Source organism: Carlito syrichta, unplaced genomic scaffold (genome assembly GCF_000164805.1).
Source record: "Carlito syrichta isolate Samal-C Ts95f unplaced genomic scaffold, Tarsius_syrichta-2.0.1 Scaffold117951, whole genome shotgun sequence".
Taxonomy (NCBI): Eukaryota; Metazoa; Chordata; class Mammalia; order Primates; family Tarsiidae; genus Carlito; species Carlito syrichta.
The window spans coordinates 531,473-543,945 of NW_007062047.1; the positions used below are offsets into that span (position 1 = coordinate 531,473).

General features: G+C 50.5%; 1 protein-coding gene across 1 annotated transcript in view; it reads left to right on the plus strand.

The window, feature by feature from the left end:
- The window catches only part of KIT (KIT proto-oncogene receptor tyrosine kinase), a 52,852-nt gene that overhangs the window by 36,798 nt on the left and 3,581 nt on the right, over nt 1-12,473 (plus strand). The window contains exons 13-24 of the mRNA XM_021707432.1: nt 429-610; nt 1,707-1,813; nt 1,891-2,017; nt 2,269-2,373; nt 2,454-2,564; nt 3,682-3,832; nt 5,614-5,702; nt 6,470-6,597; nt 7,922-8,044; nt 11,495-11,606; nt 11,694-11,793; nt 12,091-12,196. Of these exons, the coding sequence (XP_021563107.1) occupies nt 429-610; nt 1,707-1,813; nt 1,891-2,017; nt 2,269-2,373; nt 2,454-2,564; nt 3,682-3,832; nt 5,614-5,702; nt 6,470-6,597; nt 7,922-8,044; nt 11,495-11,606; nt 11,694-11,793; nt 12,091-12,196 (1,441 nt within the window). The remainder of the gene's footprint in view (nt 1-428; nt 611-1,706; nt 1,814-1,890; nt 2,018-2,268; nt 2,374-2,453; nt 2,565-3,681; nt 3,833-5,613; nt 5,703-6,469; nt 6,598-7,921; nt 8,045-11,494; nt 11,607-11,693; nt 11,794-12,090; nt 12,197-12,473) is intronic.

Genomic DNA, 12,473 nt, shown 5'->3' on the forward strand with positions numbered 1-12,473 from the left:
TTTCCATTCTCTGCACAGGAGGGAACGTGTGTGGGAACTATGGCAGTAGTTAGCACAAAAAAATTACCTCGCCAGTTAATTGCCAAGTTACCAAAAAGTAACAACCACACAGTACCCATACACACAGGGTGTCTACGGGTGTGGGGCGTGCGAGTTCTCCCTGATTAGTGCCCAGCCCGAAGCAGGGACATCTTACACCGGTGACTTCACGCTCAGCCTGGTTGAAGTTCACCTGTTTAACATCCCTGCAGAACACCAGGTGTTTGGGGTTGGGACATTCTTCAGCACAGCAGAAGGAGTTGCAACTCACTCCTCACCAGGCTGATGGCTGCAAAGGGAATGCTGGGCCCTGGGACCCCCACCTGCTGGACAGGCGAGCCTCGCCCTATGCCCTTGTCTGTCTTCCTGAGCCGGCCATCCCCCAACAGGTGCTCCATCTCAGTGCTACCTATGGACGTGCGCGCACACAACGCAGCAGGGCCACCATTCGGGAAGCTGGTGGTCCAGAGTTCTGTGGACTCCAGCGCATTCCGGCACAATGGCACGGTGGAGTGTATGGCCTACAACAGTGTGGGCAGGACCTCTGCCTACTTTAACTTTGCATTTAAAGGTAACAACAAAGGTATATTCCTCTTTAATCTGATTTTAGGGGATGCTTGGGCGCTGTCCGCTGTGTCACTCATGACCAGTCCATCCCAGCATGGCCATGTCATTTCTGGTAATGCTCACCTTGTGTCTGTCGTCACCCTCCTTTCATTACATGCTCGTGTGTCAATGAAGCTTGTGCTCTCACCAGAGTGGTCTCAGCCACCCACATCACGGAGGTTCTGCATGTGTGTGTCTCTTTCTACCTCTGTACACATAAACTGTAAGCGTACAATCGTCTCCATTGAGAAGGTATAGAGATGGCTCATAGGGCAACCTGTTTACCTTGTAGTCAGACAAAATTGGAACAACTTTTTTAAATTTTACTTATTTGAAATGAGTTATTTTAACACCTGGCCAGATAGCTGTGTTGGAACATCGACACTGTCTTGAAGTCATGTTGGTGAGTCATTTCTTTAAAGTCCTCGAGACTTGATTCAGGTGTGACAGTGTCCTCAGAGAGCTAAAGAATCGTTGGGCCTCCATGACAAGTTGGCGTGACGTGAGAAGACAGAGCCAGGGGCTCCTGGACTCAGGGTGGCTTCTGCTTTTCTGAGTTGGCAAAGCTGCCTGTCAGGGAGGGCTACTCCCAGTTCTGAGTACTGAGGAAGAGTCTTACACTGTTCTATATCATCAGCTTTGCAGACCAGACAGTGAAAAGAATGCGGCAGAACATCTTCCTGGGCTGGAGACGTTCACATGCTGTCTAAGGAAGTCTGGAAGCCACTGGCGAGGTTCTCAGGGAAAGCAGGAAAGAGGACAGGGCTGTCCACAGAGGAGCTTTGTAACGTTGTGTGTGGTTGTGTGTGGCAGGAGTTCGACTGAGGGCAGGGCTCCGTCAGATATTGCTTTGCATTGAAAAACAGCAGAAATTATCATTGAGCTACAGAAATCCTCCCCTGAGTTCCCCAGTATCCTGGGTTAAGTGTGTTTTTAAAGGTGTATTTGCATAACAAGAGCCCGAGGTTGCCAGTTGAGGGTCTGAGCCTCCTAGCCCTGGGGGAGAAGCATGCGGCCAGCCCTGCCCTGCCCCCCTGTGAGTCCTGTCTCTGCCCTTTTAGAACAAATCCAGCCCCACACGCTGTTCACACCCCTGCTCATCGGCTTCGTCCTGGTGGCCGGCATGATGTGCGTCCTGGTTTTGATCCTGACCTACAAGTATCTCCAGGTAACTGCGCTGCTTCCCCACGTGCTCCGACGGGGAGACACTGATCGCCACGTTGACCATCTCCCTTCCTCCCACAGAAGCCCATGTACGAGGTGCAGTGGAAGGTCGTGGAGGAAATCAACGGCAACAATTATGTGTATATTGACCCAACACAGCTTCCCTATGACCATAAGTGGGAGTTCCCCAGGAACAGGCTGAGTTTCGGTCAGTGCACCCGGGCTTCCCATGCGCCCTGTGTGTGCACGGTGGGGCCCACGTCCTGCATTTTGTTCCACCTGGAACAATGAACATTTTCTGTGATGATCCCTCCCCTTCACGGGCTTGGTTCTCTCATTTCGTAGAGAACACCTGAGCCCTCTCCAGACAGATGCGTCTGTTCTTCTTTATCAGTTTTGAAGAACTCAGGCCCTCCTTCTGCCATCACCGCCACTCACCTGCGGTCTTCCTCCCTACAGGGAAGACCCTGGGTGCCGGTGCCTTCGGGAAGGTTGTGGAGGCCACTGCTTATGGCCTGATCAAGTCGGATGCGGCCATGACCGTAGCTGTGAAGATGCTCAAACGTGAGTTCCTGGGGGTGGGTGCCCAAGCCATCGGCCTGCCACATTTATTTCTTGCTAAAATAAAATGTTTCTAATTGTAGCCAGCGCCCATCTAACGGAGCGGGAGGCCCTAATGTCTGAACTGAAGGTCCTGAGTTACCTTGGCAATCACATGAATATCGTGAATCTCCTTGGGGCGTGCACTGTTGGTGGTAAGCCGAGGCCGAGTGGTGTGTGTCCCCTGCTGCATTGTCAGAAGCTGACATGGAGTATGATTCTGCCGTGCATGATGATAAACTGTGTGGGGTTTACCCAGATCATTGTTCTCTCTCACTAGGTTTTATTTTCCTTGTTCTTAAGAATGGAAATTTTCCATCTTCTCATTGTGGGTGGAACACAGGACATGCTAGTTGCTGTCACGTATGTCACACCATCAACATGGATCTCTTGAGTGTCTCATCTCGCCTGAAAGACTTTTCTTGTCTTGCAGGCTGTAGATATTGCTGGGTCATGTTTAGCCACTCAAAGGGTTCATGTTCGTTTGCATACTATAATTTAAACTGGGAAGCCTACAAGTTCTCAAATACACCCCAAATGAGGCAAACATGTCACTTCTGTACACGTGAGTTTCCAATTCTGAAGCCTTAGTCGAGGCTCCCGTCAGGGGTGTCTGTGATGTTCGCAGAAGAATTCTGGTCTAAAGGCACAAAGATGTGTTGCATGAGCTGCTCCTGATATCTGGGGGTCCTGGTACATTGACAGCTTTGTGTAATGTCTTCAACAACCCCTGAAAATGTTGCTTCACCGCATCATGAATTGTTCATGAGAAAATTTCCACCGACTTAATTAGTTCCTGTGACTTGAGCTGCAGTCTTGAGCATTCACAGCACCACAGCATTGCCCCAAACACAGGCCATCTCAGGTTTGCGCCTATCTCTGGTCTCGTCTCAGCTGGCTATTGGTGTGGCTGTCCCTCCTGTATACTCAGCATTTTTAATAATGTTTCGGAGAGTGTGTGCCCAAGCTGTAAAGGTATCAGAGGGTCCATGCGGGAAGCATGGTGATGGGAGCACCCATGCAGCACCTAGGGCAGTCGCCTGCCCCAGGCGCTGATGCCACGAGGAAGCTCAGGCAAGAGTGACTGCTGGTTCCATGTCACCCACACCGTGCTGCTCTTGTCCTGGGCAGTGTGGATGAGCAGGATGGTGGGGACCAGGCGGGCCACTCACTGAGAATGACCACCAGCAGCCATGACACCCTTGGGTATCTTAGAGGATGCAGGACTATCTCCACAGCTCACCTCTCCAACCTGCTCTCATCTGCTTGTAGGGCCCACCCTGGTCATTACGGAGTATTGTTGCTATGGTGATCTACTGAATTTTTTGAGAAGAAAACGTGATTTGTTTATTTGCTCCAAGCAGGAAGATCAGGCAGAAGCAGCCCTGTATAAGAACCTTCTGCATTCAAAGGAACCCTCCTGGTAAGGCTGATTTGCATGAACAGTCGGCTGTTGACAGGCAGTTTGTGGGGTCATAAGGGTTTGCAATCAAGGCTGATTCTTTAAAATGTGAGCGAGGTGCGAAATGACGACGATTAAACCATTTAAATGTGATTAACCGTTCAGAAAGTTTAAGTAGTGATTTTGAAGATTCAAACTGTGTTGAACTTAGATTTTTGCTGTTTTTTAAAAATTCCCAGACTCTGCTCACCTTTAGTTTTCTTCTACGCTTCAGATCTGTGTGACTTTGTGGGTTCCGTGTGTGTCTGTCTGGTTCTGTCTTGTGTATTTCCCTTTATGTGGCTGAGCATGGCTGGTTCCGTGACAGGGCAGGTAGGTACTCAGGTCTGCCAGGGTGTCCAGAGAAGTCCTGTAGATCTGAGCGGGATGGCCATGTACTCTAAGCGTGACTCCGCCTCTGGGCTTCTTGCCAATCCCCTCTGACTTATTTCTGTACACCTTGGCTCCAGCATTTAACTCATCCCATCACTGCTCCCTCTGTCACATCTCACACAGTTCTGGACCTGGTTTTCAACTCAATCTTCATTGGTCCCGTTTGGAATTTGAATGAGGTATCAGGAGCATCTAGTTCCTTGGGGGAGGAATAGTCTGATTTACACCAGCACAGAATTCCTCTCCACCACACCTCGCCTGTTCTTTCCTTCGAATGCCAAGAGCCACCATGAGGATGACCTCCCAGATCCACCTGCCTACAGAACGCGCAGCTCTCTTGTGCGTGCCTGGACCTCATGGCTGCAGCTGTGTAGGGATTAATCAGTGTCCTCTTTAAGTCACTCCATGTCCCCTGCATTTCGAGGTGGCGAGAACTACCTCCTGCTCTCTTTGGGGGACTAAGCCCTTGGGGCACCTCAATCCATACTGCTGGTAGGCAGTGGCTTCTTAAAGCCATCTGTTCCTCTGGCTAAAGTTTGGAACTCCAGGTGAAGTTTTGATTTTTTTAACCCTAAACCTCTAGTCGTGCGGAGTGGTGGTAAGATGTCCTGTGGACCATCCTTTGTTGATTTCCCTGAGCACACGTTCTTTAGTGGGGACAATGAGCCCCCATGCCTTCTGTCTAGAACCTTGGCCCTATATTTATCCTTCAACTTCTGAAAGAATGGCCTGAGCTGTTCAGGCCTGTGTGACATTCTTTGTGCCTCGGGATCCCATATGGGACTGGAACCACCAGCACACTCTGAAGGAGATTGTTGTCATGGTGTTTCTATGCTAATCAGAGGCAGGAAGTACTAGAAATCTTGAAGAGTCTCCAGCCAAATGTTGCAGCTTTGAGAGGTCCAGATGGTTCAGAAAATCATCCAAATTATTGGTGTTTATCTGAACCAAGTTGGTTTTTAAGCCTCCTTTCCTCAGTTGCTGTGCTGATGAGCCCTGCCCCCCACAGCACGTCCTGGAAATCCTTGCTCCTTGTCCTTCTGTCCTTCTGTCCTCCTGTCTCCCTGACCCCAGTGCTGATCTGCAAGCCAGGGAGGGTAGTTTCCATTTCCAGTGAAACCCATCGAAAGACAGGACATTGTGACCTGAGTTGCCCTGTGATTGAATGCACAAGGAACACCTGACTCCCAGGATGGGCTTGGTGTTGAGTGCAAAAAGCTCATGGCTCAGAACAAGATTCCAGACTCTGCTCACTCTCTACTACCCTCCTCCAAATAAGATGAGTCTGTCACGTGACGGGGATGAGGAGAGAGCCGCCAGGACCCGGGGCTCCAAGCTCAATGTGACAATGCTGTTCTATTTCCCCACAGTGACAGCACCAATGAGTACATGGACATGAAGCCTGGTGTCTCCTATGTTGTCCCAACCAAGGCTGACAGAAGGAGGTCCGCAAGAGTAGGTAGGTGCCCTCTGAGCCATGACCCTGGCCACCTTACGGGCTGTATCTATACTGTCCCACCAAGTGGTGACTTCAGCTCCCTTATGGGGCTGCGTCTATGCTATCCCACTAAGTGATGACCCCCCCATCCTTATAGGCTGCATCTACACTGTCCCACTGAGTGGTGACTCCAGCTCCCTTATGATGCTGAGTCTATGCTGTCCCACTGAGCAGTGAACACGGTTCCCTTATGGGGCTGCATCTATACTGTCCTATTAAGCGATGAACGTGAGTCCTTTATGGAGCTGCGTCTACACTGTCCCCACATAGCGGTGAACACGGCTCCCTTGTGGGGCTGTGTCTATACTGTTCCACTGAGCATGAACACAGGTCCTTTATAGAGCTGCATCTATGCTGTCCCCACAGAGCTGTGAGTATAGCTCCCTTATGGAGCTGCGTTTACACTGCCCCATTTAGCATGAACAGAGATGCTTTACAGAGCCATGAATCTGCTGTCCCCATAAAGCAATGAACACGGCTCCCTTGTGGGTCTGTGTCTACACTGCTGCGGATAGCATTGCTCCCATTGGGTGGGATTCTCTGTTATTCCACTGTCCCTCCCTCCGGGATTCCATCATGTGTCAGGGGTCTGCTGATGGTAATGTGTGACTGGACCCCAGCCTCTCCTGTGAGCTCACACTCATCTGCTCATCACCAGCCTCTGGCCTGGTCACAGCATGACCCCTCCCTCTCTTCCCATCCTGGAAGGTCCTCCTCTCTCCCCACAGGCTCATATGTGGAGAGGGACGTGGCCCCTGCCGTCATGGAGGATGACGAGCTGGCCTTGGATCTGGAGGACCTGCTGAGCTTCTCATACCAGGTGGCCAAGGGCATGGCGTTCCTCGCCTCCAAGAATGTGAGTGGGTGGCACACGCACCTCTTCTCCGGCTGGGGCCTTCTAGAGCGGTGTGAGGAGGCACAGTGTCGCCTAAGTGTGGAAACCACACATGTGGAGACTTAGCTTCTCATGTTCCGACTGCCATCTCCTTGGAATTCCTGTTCTAATTCATGAGATTTAATGTGCCAGCCTGCCTCACTGAGCTTCCCACGAACACTCCTTTATATGCGTGAATTTGAGAGCTGCTGGCTCTCAGAATATAGTATGCATGCCTAGAAAGTAGACAGTCATCTGGCCAGCCAGAGTGGGAAGCTCATGTCGTCGTGCTTGGTGAAACGTGCACTTGGTTTCATTGAAGGTCGACCCCACGTATTGCGTGCACTGCTTGTGAAGCATCAGGAAAGGGGGGGTCGGAGGGAAAAGAAACACTTGGGGAGAAGGCAGAAATGGGAGAGGAGGATGGAACCCAGCAAGGAACGTAGTCTGTGGACGGTGCAAGGAACTCCTGGGATGAGGGCTGAGCCAGACAGCACAAGGTGCAGAGCCTGCCCTGAGACGTCCACAGGGACATCTGCAACCATTGCCAGGCCAGAGAGGACACACAGTGGCTGAAATCAGGCCCGTCTTCCTGTATCCTAGGGAGGGGGCAGGTTGAAATTCAAGGCACTTGGAGAACTCTGTGAAAAGGCATTCAAAGAGGCACATGTAGCATGAATTTTGTTTGAAAAATGTGCTGTGACTATTTCTTTTCTCTCTCTTTTTTTTTTTTGAGTCCAAGTCTTACTCTGTCACCCAGGCAGGAGTGCAGTGGCACGTTCACGGCCACTGCAGCCTCAACCTGTTGGGCTCAGGCGATCCTTCCGCCTCGGCCTTCCGAGTGGCTAGAATCACTGGCACGCGCCACCATGCCCAGCTCATTTTTTTGTTTATTATAGAGATGAGTTCTCACCGAGTTGCCCAGGCTGGTCTCAAACCCCTGGATTCAGGCAATCCTCTTGCCTCCACCTCCCAAAGTGCTGGGATTACAGGCGTGAGCCACCACACCCAGCTTGATGTGACTATTTCTAACTTATTTTCCTATGAATGAAAACAGCCCCGAGAAGAAAAAGACATTTATTATAATTGATTTTGAAAGTGATTATAGTAATTAGTGTCCTGATTATGTGAACATCGTTCAAAGTGTAATACTAATTTTTATTTTTGTCATTCCAAATACTTTAATGTAAAACAAAACCATTGGGTTTTTATATTATAAGCAGCATCCGAGTATTAAAGAAGTAGTTTTCTCTCCTTAAAAGTTAAAACGAACGTAAATGGTTTTCTTTTCTCCCCTGACCTGAAGTGCATTCACAGAGACTTGGCAGCCAGGAACATCCTCCTGACTCATGGTCGAATCACGAAGATCTGCGACTTTGGTCTAGCTAGAGACATCAAGAATGATTCCAATTACGTGGTTAAAGGAAACGTGAGTACCCATTCTTGCTTGACCATCCTGCAAAGGGTTTTTGGCTTCAAGTTTTGATAAAAATGTGTTTTCTGTGATTTTCGTAATTCAAATTGTATCTTGAGAGAGCATACTTTTTAGCCATCAAATTAAATATACTTCAGCAGGATTTGCATGGCGTGCTGGCCATGACGGCATCTAAACAGTAATCGCAGTCTGCATTCTAACTGTGTGATTACAGGACACATGAAGGGAACAGAAATAGCCTTAATTTTCATTGTAGCCTGAGAATAGCAATGAACTTGACTTTGCTCAAGTGTAACAAATGTAGACCTGAAGGTCACAGTAGAACTTTTTTGAGATTGACATACCATGTGAAAAAGATTAAACTCTTAAGTTGACGTGCAGAGCTAGCTGTGTGGAACGTTGGCTCTCACTGGAGCTACTAAGGACATTTATAAGTGACCACTGGCCACTGGTGATTTTTTTGAGCACTTTATTTCATTGCCAATTTTTAGTGTATCCTCGAAACAAACCCATGCCCTTGAGCGCAGCATCTTCCTCATGTAAAAGCTGGGGAAACCAAGGCATGGTGTATTTGAGTGGTTTTTATCTGAGATGACCTAGCTGGGGCCGCTGAGCCTAAGCCATGATCTTCAGTGTGCAGGATGGCTGATTCCAGAGCACCTTTCTCTGACATGGAACTCATGCTACCTTTCAGTCTCATCCCGCTGTCCAGAGTGATGGTGTCCCCTGTGATGCAGTGGCAGGCCCTTGCTCATCACAGAGGCAATGGGTTGGGAGGCTACCCTCACCGGGCTTTGAGAGAGTGTTGCGGTTTTACCTTCTGATCACACATTCGCCTCTGAAACTCTCCCAGGCCGGAGGTCATCATGGGGTGGAAATAAAAACCAGCTTCCCCAGCCCCAGGCAGATTTGGATGAAGAATGAGAAGGGGCTTACTACCAGGTCTCTGAACGTTGACAGAGGGCAGGAAGTGGGTTGCAGCCTCTGGGCTGACTCTAGTGTGCCTCCATTATTTGGTGACTTTGTAAGATTGCTAAGCGCTGTCCAGAACTTCCGAGTCTTGTTTCTTTCACCTCTTGGAAACAATGGCAGTGCCTGTCCCTAGAGTGACTGTGAGGATTAAGTGAGTTAATGTGTGTCAAGTGCTTAGAGCTGTACTGGGCATGCTCCTCCGCTCTTCATAGGTGTTACTTGAAGTCCAGTCGTGCTACAGCATGCCGTGGCTGATTAGTGACCTTAGCTGGATGTGACAGGGAGAGTCGGCTCCTGCCCTGGCTTCTAGATCAGAGATGCCAACTCCCAGCTCAGTTAGCTGAACCAACCAAGCACAGATGGCGCTTTCACCAGGCTGATGGTTAGGAGAATTTAGGGAGCACGTTGAGAGGAAGCCCACACGTGTTACTGCCCCATGATTCAGGTTGTAGCGGTTTGAAGTTGTCCTGTGTCGGGGTCTCTGGAAGTCCTTGCATTTTGCATGAGATCTTGGGCGTTTTATGCCATGGCTCCTTACAGAGCCTGGTGAAGCCTCAGAGCCCTGGTCTGAAGTCCTTTCCATGCCCTAGCTAAACCACAGAGGATGACCAAGAAAAGCAGTTAAATTGAAGAGTTATCAGAATAATGAGTTTGTGATATGTCAAGATGTGTGTTTATTACGCAGCGAGAGGTCCTCGCTGTGCTTGTGAAAACTCCTGTGATTCCACTTCAGTGATGAGTTTACATGTTGGCGTGGAGACATTGGACACCTCAGTGGGGTGTTGGTGTCTGTTATGCCTGTGGATGACAATGTCACAGGCCCAGCTGAGACCACTGTGGTGGATTGTCTCTATTTGTAAGTCACTGAAGTGCTAAACTTCATTCAGAAGTTGGTGACAATACAGATGTTCACGGGCCTGAATTCAGGACACTGTGGGTCTCAGGTTATGAGCGGGGCTTGGGCACAAAATCTGGGAAGAGCTAGTGGAAGCTTTAAAAAAAAAAAAACTAAAATGACTAAGACCAGAAAAAAAATATTTTTCCTGTTTTCATTCCTAAATGGTTTAAGAGAAGGGTTGATTTAGCTTCTTATGGAGTTCTTATGGAGTGTGTCTGAGGAGCACAGTCACGGAAGTCGGCTCCATGCTCTGGAGGGTCAGGATGACGCATTCGGCTGTTGGGCTTGGGTCCTGAATGACATGCAGCCAAGGGTTGGTTGTCGCCATGCGCTGTGGACTGAGTGCTTTTCTTGGTTCTAGGTGGTTTTCGCAGATGCTGGCACCTCAGGCAGTGCTGAGATTTTTACCTGCATTTTCTCGTTTAACTCCTAGAACAGCTCATTAATTTGGAAGAAGATACTGAGACTTAGTTGCAGATATTTTAGGTGACTTTCCCAGGGTGTTGGTGAGGGGTAGTTTTGGTTACTATGACAGAAAACCAAGGGTAAAGGTTGAAGAGTGAAAGAGCTGAGGGGTCGCAGGCCGCATGGTGTCACGGTTCCCTGATGCACTCAGGACCAAGCCCTTCCTTCTCCCACCATGCCATTCCTGGGTGTGCCCTCTTCTTCACAGTGCAGGGTGACCCCAGAGAGAGAAGGCAGGACAGGGGCACTGAGGCAAAGGACACATGGCTGCTGGGTTTCAAGGAGACCAAGGCTGAGTCACATGACTGTAGCCAGCTGCAAAGGAAGCTGGGAAGGGGGTCCTAGCTGTAGGGCATGTCTGGCTGCCCCTGACAGCTAAATTCAACTGCAGTGCTGAACTGCCCTGATGCTCCCATCTTTGAGGGGGTGATGTGGTTGTGAGCCCCTACCCCAGAGACATGAGGTCACAGAGGCCACACAGGTGATAGTCCCTTTAAGCTTCTACTTCAGAGATGTGAGGTCACTGAAATCACAGGTGACAGTCCCTATAAGCCCCTACTTCAGAGGCGTGAGGTCACCCACGTCACACAGGGGATGTTCCCTGTGAGCTCCTATTTGAAAGGTGTGAGGTCACTGAGGTCACAGGTGATGGTCTCTGAGCTCCTACTTCAGAAGCGTAAGGTCACCGAGGTCACAAGTGATGGTCCCTGTGAGCCCCTATTCCAGAGACGTGGTGATGAGGTCACCGTGAGGTCACTCAGGTCACAGGTGATGGTCTCTGTGAGCCCCTACTTCAGAGGCGTGAGGTCACTGAGGTTGCACAGGAGATGGTCTTTAAACCCCTACTCCAGAGATGTGGGGTCACCCAGATCACAGGTGACAGTCTGAGCCCCTACTCCAGAGGTGTGGGGTTACCAAGGTCACACAAGGGATGGTCATTGAGCTCCTCCTCCAGAGGCGTGAGATCATCGAGGTCACAGGTGGCAGTCTGTGGGTTGGTGCATGCTCTCACCCACCTTGCAGCAGGAGCCACCCCTGCAGGCCCATTTTCCATCCCGTTGTGGGACCTGGTCGTGAGTGTGGCTGACTCCGCTGTGCCTCTCTGACAGGCCCGACTCCCTGTGAAGTGGATGGCGCCTGAGAGCATCTTCAACTGCGTGTACACGTTTGAGAGTGATGTCTGGTCCTACGGCATCTTTCTGTGGGAGCTGTTCTCTCTAGGTAAAGTGACTTGTGAAAAGGCTCCTTCGTGGCGCCACCTGCCCACCCGCCCACGCTGAGCCTGACGTGCCACCTGTCTGTCCCCAGGAAGCAGTCCCTACCCCGGCATGCCTGTGGACTCCAAGTTCTACCGGATGATCAAGGAGGGCTTCCGCATGCTCAGCCCGGAGCACGCACCAGCCGACATGTAAGCCTGGGATCACGGGCCATGCTTTCCCTGTCTTCCTCCTGGAGGCAGAGAGACTTCCACCGCAGTGTCACTGGGCTCCTTTTAATGACACACTGGCCATAGTTTGTTTTCATAGCCTGTTGTCTCCAAATCCTCAGCAAGTGTCACTCGCCTCCATGTGTGTGTTTTGTTGCATGCATCTGTCCGTCCACATGCCAGTTGCCTGGCCTGGACTACAGCAGCCATTGTCTTGTGGTACACAACACAATGGGTCATGGCACTAGGAAGGGGTGGTGAATGGCCCTTGCTTTGCAGGTATGATGTCATGAGAACCTGCTGGGACGCCGACCCCCTCAAGAGGCCGACATTCAAGCAGATCGTCCAGCTCATTGAGAAGCAGATTTCAGAGAGTACGAACCATGTGAGTACCCTCAACCGGGCATGCGGTGCTCTCTCTCAGAGTTCCAGGTTTGTCCTTCTCAGGCCTCCAGGTGAGGCCTGAGCTCCCTGTCCCCTTTCCTAGGCTCAAGCTGTAAACTGGGCTCCAGGGAGGGGCAGTAAAGCAGTGGAAACCAGTTCTTTCCACCCAGCCCCCCTTCTGAGCCCAAGGAGGGGTAGAGGGAGGGGAGGGGAGGAGCAGAGGGAAGGAAGGAGGAGAGGGGAGGGAAGGCAGGAGGGGAAGGGTGGGGGGATGGATG